This window comes from Equus asinus, chromosome 6 (genome assembly GCF_041296235.1).
Source record: "Equus asinus isolate D_3611 breed Donkey chromosome 6, EquAss-T2T_v2, whole genome shotgun sequence".
Taxonomy (NCBI): Eukaryota; Metazoa; Chordata; class Mammalia; order Perissodactyla; family Equidae; genus Equus; species Equus asinus.
Window position 1 is genome coordinate 9,640,344 of NC_091795.1, and position 12,968 is coordinate 9,653,311.

At 47.4% G+C, this 12,968-nt stretch overlaps 1 protein-coding gene across 1 annotated transcript; it reads right to left on the minus strand.

Moving 5' to 3' along the window:
• Window positions 1–429: 429 nt before the first annotated feature.
• GPR45 (G protein-coupled receptor 45) lies at window positions 430–3,982 on the minus strand. The gene has a single exon (XM_014843556.3). The coding sequence runs from the start codon at window positions 3,736–3,738 to the stop codon at window positions 2,617–2,619; it is 1,122 nt and encodes a 373-aa protein (XP_014699042.1). The 5' UTR covers window positions 3,739–3,982; the 3' UTR covers window positions 430–2,616.
• Between the last annotated feature and the right edge of the window lie 8,986 nt (window positions 3,983–12,968).

Genomic DNA, 12,968 nt, shown 5'->3' on the forward strand with positions numbered 1-12,968 from the left:
GTTACCGAGGAGATGAAAACAAGAGCAGACAGCAGTGCTTGCCCTGTGGGCCTCAGGGAGGGAGGCGAGAACGGCATTTACAGCATTTATGCAGTATCTGAGGAAAGCCAAGGTCATCGAAGGGTCAAGGAGGCCGGGAGAGCTCTCAAGGTGGCAAACTGAGAGTCAGAGGTGCAGACTGACCGGCTGGAGTGACTTAGTGGGGCTGTGATTAAAAAGAAAATTGGAGTGCCCCAGTCGTGAGCCCCATTGTCAACAGTCTCCTGGTGGTTGTCTTACCATTAACGTCCTCCACGAGTCCTGGAATTCCTGAAGTTGTTTTGTCTTAGGAGGTGCTGGACACCAGGTTCTTGGCTTACTGTTCACGGCCCTGGTGCTAATTTCGGCAACAACATAGGCTTATACACCGAAAGAGCAATAAGGCTTTATTTAAATAATATATATACAAAATTATTACTTTAAAACATATATATTACTGTCCAACATACATCATAGAACACTGATTGATGTGAGTTTTGGTACCTTCATTCATTCAGTTTGTGACTTCTTTTTGCTCAAGGCTCTTGAAGAACATTCTCTTAAATGCCCACCAGAGGGGAGGGTGCCCAATGGCCTGGTCCCCTTGGTGGTCTGGCTGTGCTCTTGGACACCACTGAGGCCATGCAGCACTGCCTCGTGGGGACAGAAGGCAAACCTTGGGGGTACACTGGGGACACAGAATTGACAGGACCCACCGCAATCAATCACACACCAATTGCCTGTCTTCATATTCTCTCTCTCTCTCTCTCTCTCTCCCCTCTGGGTGTAAAAGAAGGCGGGAGTTGGTGAGAAAAGGTGTCAACTATTTTCTTGACAAGCCCTTCCCTGGGCTTAGACTAATGTAAATTACGTTCACTCCCTTTCGCACCTCTGTCACCATCTGCACCCTGGGGAGAGAGCATGAGAATGGAGGGCTGGCCTCTTACTACAACTTTGGAAGGGAAATGAGAGGAGAAACACAAAGGGAGCTTCTGTGCTCTCAGGCCAAATGTGAGTGACGATTATCCTGAGATAAATCGGATGACTGCTTTTGGGCGCAGCCCACGCCTTGTTCATCACTATCTCACCACGGTGCCTTGCATTCAGTAGGCACTTAATAAATTCTGACGGCATGGATAAAGAAACGAATGCAGGGGATCTGGTGACTACGAGTAGAAAACATACACATTCTAGAATTGGAGTGTTTGAGAGAAGACAGGGACGTTGGAGATCTTTTAGACCTGCTTCCTTGCTTGGCAAATGGGGAAACTGAGGCCCAGAGCAAGAGGTGACACGAACAAGTTCACATGACTAGTTCCTGATGGAGTTAGACTTGGAATCAGATTTTCTGAATCTCTCCTTAAACTTCTGACTCTCTTCAGATCTGAAACTGTAGAGAGCTCAGTGGACTAAGTGGTGGGCCCTGAACTCATGAAAATCATCCCCAACTTCAGAAGCTTCCGGTGGTAGGGGGCGCCCTGGGCACAAGCAGAAAGGTCCCCCCTAGGCAGCTTCAGTCCCGGGACCCCAGCCCTACCCGGCTCGGAGGACCAGGGTCCAGGATGGTGGCCCAGGCTGCAGCAGTCAGGTTCCCGTGGATCCGAATGAGGTAGGAGGAACACAGAGGTCGGTGGGGAGCTGCCCAGGGGGGTGTTCATTAGGCCCCCTGCGTGGCTCACGAGGCCTGCAGCCTCAGGGGTCGGGAGGAAGGTAAACCACGCCACCACACCCCTGAGCATGTCTGAGATTGGACCAAGTCACCACAAATACTTGCGGAAAGGTGAATGACAGGAGCGTGTTCTTTCTGTGCGCTGGGACAGATGGAATGAAAACAGAGGGGGGCATGGGAGCAGTGGATGGAAAGAGGGAAGGGGCAGAGGGACTGTCACAGCAGAGGAGAGGGCGGGAGGCTTCAGGCGCGGGGCCAGGGGGGCTGGGGCCTGCAGGAGGGGTGGGTACATGCACAAGCACTCAGGTGGGCTACTCGTTTCAGCTGCGCTGCCCATGAACATTCTCTGGGCTTCCAGCCACGGAGGCCTCCCGTACGTACACTGAGGAACTGAGAAGCACGGGCTCACTCTGCTCCTGGCGTGACTTGGGTTTACACAAAGGATGATTTGGTGTGGTCATAAACGGCCTGGGGAATGACCCTTGCATGTTTCCCCACACACCGCGAACACAAACACCTCTGACGAACGCTGGCATCGCACACAGTGAATGATAGCATGAGGCGACACCTGCTGGGCTTTCTCTTAAGCAGGTGTCTTGCGAGCCCCTTAGACAGAGCCCTCCCCTGTCCCACACTCAACCAACTTCACTCCCTGCTCCCCTCCTCCTCCCTAACTTTCTGCCCAGCTTCCGCACTCCCCCGCCCATTCCTGCTTTGTCTTAACTACCTTCCAGGTCCATCAGACCCTCACACTGTTCTGCAGCAGTAAACAAAAATAGCTCATCTTGCAAACTTGGGAGCCGCAGCTCATCTGGTAACAAATGAGTACCTTTGTGCTTCAGTGGCCACCACGCAAGGCTGCCTGCAACCACAGTGCCAGGAAGCAGGGCGGAAGGACCGACGGACCCTGTGCTCCTCCTGCCTCTCGCCTAAACAGCAGACTGGTTTTCATTGCACACGTAGACGGTGCTTGGCTGGATTCTCCTTCGGATCCGCTCAGGCACTCTGGGGAGGATTTGGAAGGTCTGGGGCAGCAATTCTACGCAGGCCTCGCGGAACTTTTTGATTCTCCAGCAGTAGACGATGGGGTTGAAGACAGACTTGAGGTAGCTGAGCCACAGGATGCAGGAGCTGGTGGTATAGAACGAGGAGCTGCAGTAGAAAGTCCGGCTGAACACCGACAGGAGGCTGTAGACCGAGTGCGGCAGCCAGCACAGCGAGAAGCCCACGAAGAGGAGCAGGATGGTGGTGAAGGCCTTGGTTTTGAAGCTCAGGTCCACGCTGACCTGCTGTTGCCGCTGGAGCCGCCTCAGGCCAGCCCTGGTGAGCTGCCGCAGGTCCAGGCTGTCCGACTGGTTGTGGACACGGATGGCATTCTTCCGGACCGTGTGGAGGATACACAGGTAGGAGCAGAGCATGACACCAAAGGGCACGAAGAACACAGCCACCACCAGTGTCACCACGTAGGCGCGGTTGGCCGGGAGCTCCGTGTAGCCTGGCACGCACTGAGGGGCCCGGGTGGGCACCTCCACGGACGTCCAGCCTGCAAGCGAGGGAGCAGAGACGCAGAAGGACAGGGCCCAGGAGACGGCGATGATCACCTTGGCCCTTTGTGGGTTCAGCTTGTCCTGGCGTTGGACGATGATGAGAAAACGGTCCACGCTGATGATGAGCAGGATGGCCACGCCCTCCAGGACAAAAAACCAGTAAAGTGTGGCCGAGAGCCGGCAAAAGTAATCCCCAAAGTGCCAGTGGACAGTGATCAGGGTGATGGCAGTGAAGGGCATGCAGCATAAGGACAGCATGATGTCGGAGAAGGCCAGCGTGGCGAGCAACAAGTTGATGGCAGAGCGCATGGCTGGCCTCTGATACACGATGATGCAGACGACAGCATTGCCAAGGAATCCGACCACAATCATCAGCATCATGAGAATTGACAAGGATATCCTGAGGGGGGCAGGAGGAGTGGTCACCCCAGAGTCTGACACAATGCTCTCGTTCAGCAGCAAGTATTCGTAAGTCTCAATGGACGTGCTGTTACAGGCCATCATGGAGAAGACCTTGGAGCTGGGACAGAGATGACCGGAAGGGCTCTCCTCAGCGCTTGGGTGGCTGCTGTTTTCTGTCTGCTGGTTGCATCTTCTTCCTGGATGTCTTGGATCTCTAGGGCACTGGAATGGTCAAGAGAAATGTCTTCCTTTGGGAACACTAGCTGGGATTTGCAATCCATCAATCACAGCCCCATCATCTCCATGAGAACTGACTGCACCCACCTCTTCCTTTTTGGATGCTCTTGGTAGCCTAGAGCAAGGAAGAGGAGGAAAGAGAAGGCAGTTAGACTTTCTGAGCATGTGTGGAAGTGGTGTTTAAATTTTCCAGGTATTCTAAACACAAGAGTGGACAGAAAGAATGACATTTATTTACCATTTGAGACGAGGCTTGGTATTCACAAATATCCTGAACTTTGCCAAGTAGCCCAGGGAAATCTCCTCAGACCTACTTTACGGGGGATGAGGAATAGCATGCTTCATCATCCATATTTATGTAATAAGCGAGTATTTAATAATTTGGACTATAAGCAGCCTGACCGAGTGAAGCTTTGGACAATCCAGCTTCCTTTAGAATGCCCGCCCCACGAGGCAGGGAGTTCTGTCAGTTCTCTGCTTGGTCCCCAGCACCTAGAAGAGTGCCTGGCACACAGGAGATGCCCAGTGTTGAGTTGAAGTAGATGAATAAATGGTAATTGATGCTGCTACAGTCATATTTGTTTAGCTTTGTTTTGAGGCAAGTGGAGATTCACATGTAGTTGGAAGAAACAATCTGGCAGGATCCCGTATATCTTTCACCCGGTTTTCCCTAATCTTGGACTGCTAACTGTAGTGCTGCTATAGTTTACTTTTGGACACGCTCATGGAAAACTGTGCCCAAAGGTAAGCCCTTTTCAAAGGTGATGTTAATTTTTATTTTGTTTCTCTAGGATGTGGCAAGAATGGTGTTCAGTTGCTCAGGTCTGGCATCAGATTGCCCGGGTGAGGTGAAATCCAGCCTCCACCACTTACTTTCACTGGGCACTAACCTCCGCTGGTGCAACCTCCTGGTCTGTAACATAGAGTAATAATCAGGCCTACTGACACAGGAGCTGGGGAAAGGAGGGGAGAGAACAGTGCAGTGTTTCACTGCGCCTCGATCACAGGCAGTTCTCAATAAACGTTTGAGCCCTGAGGCATGTAAGCCCTGAGGCGGACCAACCACAATGTCACAACGACTTTCATTTAATTTATATGTTACACATGCACATATTTGCGTCTGTTCTGGACCTGCCAACAGGTGAAGCGGCTCCACCCAGAGCGAGGATGTTTCCGGTGCATTTCCCATTCCCTCACCCCCAGCCATTTCCAGTATAGCTGATTGGACCAGGCAGTGACCCGGGCAGCTAATCTGTAGCCTGGCCCGTGATGGGATGTAACAGAGGAGTGCATAGAAAGAAGCCTCTAGGTATAGTCAGGCCACGAAGCTGTGTCCGTGGTCTCCATTTGCCCTCCCAGCCCCCTGGCCACTCTCTCCCCTTGCCTGTGCCTCGGAGACTGGGCCCCCTTGCCCTCAGGTGGGAGGGGAGAGAGGCAGGGTGTGTCTTGCCCTGGCTCCCTCCCACCTGCTTGTGGTCAGCAGTGGTTCACTCCTCTGCAAGCTCTCAGCTCCTCCAGGGCAGCCCTCCTGACAGCCCACCCACTCTCTAAGTTCCCTGACTGTTCCTGCCACAGCCTGCAGGCTTAGGGGTGATAGGCTGCCTGTGACTGCTGGCCCCAGGGTGCTGCTCCAGCCCTCACCGGCCTCCCTTGGCCGGGCCTCTGCTCCCACAAGAATGCAAACTGGTGCTGCCACTATGGAAAACAGCATAGATATTTCTAAAAAAAATTAAAAATAGAACTACCATATGATCCAGTTATCCCACTACTGGGTATTTGTCCAAAGAACATGAAATCAGTAATTCAAAGAGACTTATGCACCCCTATGTTTATTGAAGCGCTATTCACAACAGCCAAGACGTGGAAGCAACCCAACTTCCCGTCAATGGAGACTGGATAAAGAAGATGTAGTATATATACACAATGGAATACTACTCAGCCATAAAAAAGACAAAATTGTGCCATTTGGGACATCACGATGGACCTTGAGGGTATTATGCTAAGCGAAATAAGTCACACAGAGAAAGACAAATACCAGATGATTTCACTCATCTGTGGCAGATTTATGAATAAACACATAGATAAGGAGAACAGATTGCTGATTACCAGAGGGGAAGGGGGTGGGGGGTGGGCATAAGGGGTGAAGGGGTACATATGTATGGGGACGGATAAAAGCTAGACTGTTGGTGGTGAATATGATGCAGTCTGTACAGAAGCTGAAATATATTAATGTACACCTCAAGTTTACACAATGTTATAAACCAATGTGACCTCAATAAAATAATTTTTTACAAATGCCCCAGGTCACATAACAAGAAAAAAAAATCCCTTATTCATCAGGGTCTGGTCTCTTTCCTTTCTGCATCCTGACTGATACAAGGGGTCCTGGCAAATTGAAGCTACAAGGAAGCAGAAACTCAGAGAAGGCTGACAGTAGAAGGTAGAGGAAAGTTCTGCATGTGTGTGTGTAAAGAAACAGAGAAGTCTGCTTCAGTTCCTGTCAGGTTTCCAGTGAGAGCTGCATTTCCACGTTCATAGCAATATTGATTCCTTTCTTTGTTTTTATTGCATGTTTAGCTTTTCGTTCTCGTCTATTCTCTTATGCCAACCTTTCCCATCACCTCTCAGAAACAGTCTCTCTTTTACATTTTCTGGTTTTGCTGATGTCTACACCCATAGCTCTATATGATTCGCTTCTCTCTTATTTCTTGATCTACTCACTTTGCACACTTGGTTGGCCTCACCATGTGAAAGATGAAGGTTTACACCACTGCATTACTCTCTGCCTAATGATTGATGACACTATTTTTAAAATAATTGAGTTACCATTCTAATGATAAAGAGTCTACTTAAATTCTGTATGATATTTCATCAAATATGGACAGTATGTCTTCACCTCTACTCTGCAAGGCATGGAATCAGTCCCTCTCTCCTTTTCCTACCTCTTCTCTCTCCCTTTCACATCCATTCTGTTACCAATTATGTCTTTACTTTTACCCAGTTAAAGTCATCAACAGTCACCTTCTCTCCGTATCCACGAGAAGGTCTTTTGTGCATTTTCATCCGTTGACTTTACCAATTTGACTCCCATTGAAGGCGTTTACATTTTTATGACTATGAAATATTGTTCAGGGTTGGGACAGATCATCTGTGCTGGAATTACATGTCCCGGACCAGTGACAAGACCCTAGAGGGGTCGTCTGTGTAGGGAGCACATTCCTAGCAGCAAGGTCATCTGGGGTCTCTTTTCTTACAACTCCTCGAAGCTTTGATGCTACCAACCTGCTGTTTCACAGTTTGTTTCCTACGCGGTCCATGACTTTCCTGTGCAGCTTTTTGTGTTTTCCTTGAGTTTCTTGTTGCCTTTCTCCTTTTTTCTTTCCTTTTGTCTAGGTTTTCAGTCCTGCTTTCTCTCTGGAGATGGTCCTTCTTCCCCAGGCTGTCCTCCCTGGGGCGGTTGCCTCTGCTCCAGCTCTGGCTCCCTACTTTCTAGGTGGGCAGCACAGCTGCCACAGAATGGCTCCCCTGGGACCACTTGTTCCTGACCCTATGTTTTCTTCTTTCTTGTTTCTTTTATTTTGCTGGACAATACCCTTAAATTGCATGCTAAGAAAAGTCCATCCATGTTGTTGCAAATGGAATGATTTTGTCTTTTTTATGTCTGAGTAGCATTCCATATATATACTACATCTTTTTTATCCATTCATCAGTCGATGGGCACTTGGGTTGCTTCCACATCTTGGCTATTGTGAATAGTGCTGCAATGAACATAGGGGTGCAAAGTCTCTTTGAATTGTTGATTTCAAGTTCTTTGGATAAGTATCCAGTAGTGGGATAGCTGGGTTGTATGGTATTTCTATTTTTAATTTTTTGAGAAATCTCCATATTGCTTTCCATAGTGGCTGCACCAATTTGCATTCCCAACAGCAGTGTATGAGGGTTCCCTTTTTCCACATCTTCTTCAACATTTATTGTTTTTTGTCTTGGTAATTATAGCCATTCTAACAGATATAAGGTAACATCTTGTTGTAGTTTTGGTTTGCGTTTCCCTAATGATTAGTGACGTTGAACATCTTTTCATGTGCTTGTTGTGGAGGTCAGACCTTGCCTCAGGGTGAGTGAGTGGAAGAGGAGCCAGCGCTCCAGCCGAGGGGCTCCCAGTGCCAGGAGGACTTGGGCTTCCCTCTGGGATCTCATCAGCCGTACTATAAACCTTCACTACCGCCAATAACATCGTCAATGCATTCACTGAAGATCCCCCTACTTTTTACGGGGGGGGGTGGTGGATATAAATATCTATAGGCTGAACTTCACAGAGGGTTAATATCCCTTTTAAAAAAGTGTTTTGAGTGAGTTTCTGTTTTTCCAGTGCAGACATTAAATAAGCACTTCACATAATATATAAGGATTACACCAACCTCATCACTCATCTTTAAGAAGTCCTAAGTATGTAATAGGGGGTAAGAACTCAGTCTTGGATTCAGATAGATCCTACTAACTGGTGATTTTGTTATTAGTTTCTCTAATATTTCATTTCTTCATCTACAGAATGGGGACAGCAACAGTACCTATCAGAGAGAGAGACTGTGAAAAGCACTTGAGGAAATGGACCCGAGGTGCTGGGCACACAGTAGCAGTTTATGTGCACTACTTGCTAATCTGTTTTCTTTTCTTCCCAGCTTTGTCGAGATATTATTGACCTATACGTTAGTTTAAGGTGTATAATGTGATGACTTGATATACAAACATTGTGAAATGATTACCACAATAAAGTCAGTTAACACCTCCATCACCTCACTTAATTGCCATTTTTGTGTGTGTGGTGATAACACTTGAGATTTACTGTCTCGACTTTCAAGTGTCAATGCAGTATTGTTGACTATAGTCACTATGCTGGACATTAGCTCCCCAGAACTTACTCATCTTATAACTGGAAGTTATAAGATGCACTTTGACCAGCATGTCCCCATTTCCGCCACCCCCCTAGCCCCTGGTAACCACCGTTCTACTCTGTTTCTATGGGTTCGGCTTTTTTAGATTCCACATATAAGTGAGAACATACAGTATTTGTGTTTCTCTGTCAGACTTATTTCACTTAGCATAATGCCGTCAAGGTCCATCCATGTTGTCAAAAATGGCAGAATTTCCTTCCTTTTTATGGCTGAATAATATTCCAGTCTTACATTTTCTTTATCCATTCATCCATCGATGGATGCTTAGGCTGTTTCCACGTCTTGGATGTTGTGAATAATGCTGCTGTGAACATGGGAGTGCAGACATCTCTTTGAGTTAGTGTTTTTGTTTTCTTTGGATAAATACCCAGAAGTGAAATTGCTGGCTCATATGGTAGTTCTATTTTTAATTTTTTTGAGGAAACTCCATACTGTTTCCATAGCAACTGCACTAATTTACATTCCTACCAACAAGGCTCAAGGGCTCTCTCTTCTCCTCATCCTCACCAACACTTGTTATCACCTGTCTTTTTGACTATAGCCATTCTGACAGGTGTGAAGTGATATCTCATTGTAGGCTTGATTTGCATTACCCTGATGATTAGTGATATTGAGCAACTTTTCATGTACCTGTTGGCCATTTATATGTCTTCTTCTTCGGAAAAATGTCTAATAAATTCCTCTGCCCATTTTTAAATTGGGTTTTTTTTTTTGCTATTGAGTTGTATGAGTTCCTTATATATTTTGGATATTAATCCCTTATCAGACAGATGGTTTGCAAATATTTTCTCCTGTTTCATAGGTTTCCTTTTTATTTTGCTGACTGTTTCATTTGCTATACAGGAGCTTTTTAGTTTGATGTAGTCCCACTTGTTTATTTTTGTTTCTGTTGCCTGTGATTTTGGTGTCATATCCAAAAAATCGTTGCCAAGACCAGTGTCAAAGAGCTATTTCCCTATGCCCTATGTTTTCTTCTAGTAGTTTTACAGTTTTGGGTCTTACACTTAAGTTTTTAACCCATTTCAAGTTAATTTTTTTGAGTAGTGTGAGATAGGGGTCCAATTTCATTCTTTTGTATGTGAATATGCAGTTTTCCCATCACCATTTATTAAAGACAGTATCCTTTTCTCATTGAGTACCCCTTGTGTTAGGTGACCGTATATGCATGGGTTTATTTCTGGGCTCTCAGTTCCGTTCTACTGGTGTGCGTGTCTGTTCTTATGTCAGTACCATACTGTTTCAATTACTATAGCTTTGTAATATAGTTTCAAATCAGGAAGTGTGATGCCTCCAGCCTTATTCTTCTTTCTCAGGATTGCTTTGTCTATTCAGGGTCTTTATTAGTTTCTTTTGTTGATGTCATGCTTCCTTGATTATTCATGATCCTTGTGGTCTTGAGTTGGTGTCTGCACATTTGAAGAAGTAGGCACCTCTTCCAGTCTTCACACGCTGGCTTCAGCAGGCAAAGCCCTTCCCCAGTCAGCCTGTCCAGAGATTCTGGGTGGGTCGTCTGGTGGTGTCAGCTGGCGAGCTTGCTGCTGGAGTCCCTGGGCAGGTAGGTCTAATGCCTGGGTCAGCAGGTGTGCCAGCCTGGCGCTTGGGTACACAGACCAGCACGAAGCCTGGGTTCACGGGGACGGGCCTGCCTTGAGTCTGCCGGGGTCCGTGGGAGCCAGTGTGGAGTTTGAGTCCATGGGGGCTGCTTTGGTGCTGGGGTGAGCGGGAAGCCTGGGTCCGCTGGAGCCCGCTGCGAGCCTGGTGCCCTGGGAGCCACCTAGGACCGGGGGAATTGGCCTGTGGGAGCCTCCAGCGAATTGGTGCTCACTTTCCTCTCCTCCCAAGGGAGTGGTGTGTCTGTCCATGCTGGGCTGCCGGACATGGGGGGTGGTGATGGAGGTGACAGGAGTTTGTCTTTCCTTCTGTCCTCGAAGCACCTTCTCTTATTTCTGTGCTTCATCCGGGTGCTGTAATCCCTCACCTGGAGCCCTTACTGCTGTGAAGATATTTTTGTATACAGATAATTGTTCAAGTTGATATTTGGAAGACGATGGGCGCTGGAAATTCCTAAACCACCGTTTAGCTGATGTCCACTAATTTGTTTTCAGTTCAAGGATGGAGGATTCATTTAGCCTGGCAAAAGGTCCTTAAGATGGAAGAAGCTTTTGCATTGTTAACAATACATCATTTGTTATGTACTTCATTTAAAGTACTTTGTTTATTACCTAAAAGTATAATAAAATTTAAAAATGTAAGAATTAATGAGTCAACAATTTGATTAAATTTTCTTTTTACAGCCCCATTTTTTTTCCCCCCGAGGAGTAAGTGTACACGAATCTCAATAAAAAGAATGTCGTAGTTGAGGACGCAAGGTGAGTAGAGCGGCCATGGAGCCAGGAAGGAGAGGGGCAGCAGCCCCGGCCCCACCCCGTTGCCCAGAGAATCTCCCTTGGCCGTGGCTCGAGAGGTGCAGGCAAGGCCTGAAGATGAGCCGAAAGAACACACAGGACCAGCTGGACGCTCCTGCCGGAGAGAGTGGAACCGCAATGAGAGTGTTCAAAGGATGCTCGAATCGTTTCTTCATTCCTCTCCCTTCTAGCAGAGCCAGATGAGAACTAGGCTTGAAGGCTCCAGAGATGCCTCAGGAACTCACTTCAGCTTGTGCTTTTCTTCCTTGGAAGCCCTCATCCTGCTTTCCACTTAATTCCTGCTACTCCCTCTATGTTTGCAAGAAGCTTCTCTTTTTCTAAACCCCTTGTGGTCAGTATTATCGATACCACACCTTGAAGGGCTAAGGGGCATGTAAAAACCCAGAGGCCTCAGACCAGGCAAGCTAGCCTAAAGGCTCTGCAGGTGGCAATATCTTGGTGAGGTTACCTCGGCTGAGATGCAGCCAGTCTCGTGGTCCAGGTCTGGAACCTGATTTGGCCAAGCACACTCAGAATGCGTTCAGCTTTCAGTGGTGGGTACACTTCTCCAAACACATGGAGGCTGAGTTGTATAATCCGAAATCTGGCATGGTATCTTGTAAGTGAGAAATATCTCTCATGCAGACCACAAATGCTTGCATTAGCATGATACAATACTTCTGTGCCTCAGTTTTCTGATCTGTGAAATGGAGATAATTACACATCTACCTCTAGAGTAATGACATGTGCAATGACTGTTGTAAAGAAGGGCATTAACAAATAATTAATAGAGTAATAATGACTAAATTAACTCCATGTCCCTCATTGTTTCAAGTTCCTGGATATCTGTCTCTTGGATTAAAGAGCACGCATACAACGACACGCGTCTATGAAGCGCTCATGGATTAAGCTCCTCTTGGAGCACAGATAAGGGGCCACTGAGTCAAAGCACAACCCTGTGGGTCCGTGTGCCTATCGATCCTTCACCTGCATCCTTCTCGACGCTCCGAGAGTGGATTTTGCCTACAATGATAATTACAGAGAGTGATTTCATGCTTAACCAACGGAATGAATAGTGCAAGGAGTGTCTTTTTTTAACGTGTGTGTCTTGAGGTTGAATCAGATTAAAATTGTTTGGGCTTCTGGGCAACAACTTGTCTTCGATATTTTAATTTAGCGCTTCGGTCACAGTCCTGCTGTTATTATCCAAATCAGCAGCACTTTTATTCCTAGACACTTCAGCACATTACAGAGCAAAGTGAAAGTTACCACGGGAATAGGAAACGCTCTGCTGCCGTGCTTTCGGTTTGAAGCAGCTCTCCCCGTCTCTCGGGTGGTCCTCACTTGAGAAGTGGGAGCCATCATGTGAATTATAAGGCAGAGAGGAAGCAAACTGGGAACAAAACCGTTTCCAGGTATTTACTGTAGCTCGTGTCCCAGTGGCCTCACCCTGGGACTGGGAGGTCGTGCAGGAGTAGAAGAGAAACAAGCGTCTCGAACTGAAATCTACTTAATGGACTAAGGAAAGGGCCACCAGCCTGGGCACACGCTGTGTGCTGTGGCGTCAATGTGTAGAAGCACACTGATAACCTCCTCAATGAGTCGTGTCCGTGCACAGGATAGAAGGAACTTTTGACCACAAGCGAAGAGGAAACGCCACCGTCCACACACTGAATTGACTGCAATGTTTTCTCAAGTCCTTCAACTGCCACTGCCACCCCACTGTCCCCCCGCCCTG

Coding starts and splice junctions, on each gene's coding strand:
- GPR45 (XM_014843556.3), bottom strand. CDS start 3,738: ATGATGGCCTGTAACAGCACGTCCATTGAGACTTACGAATACTTGCTG.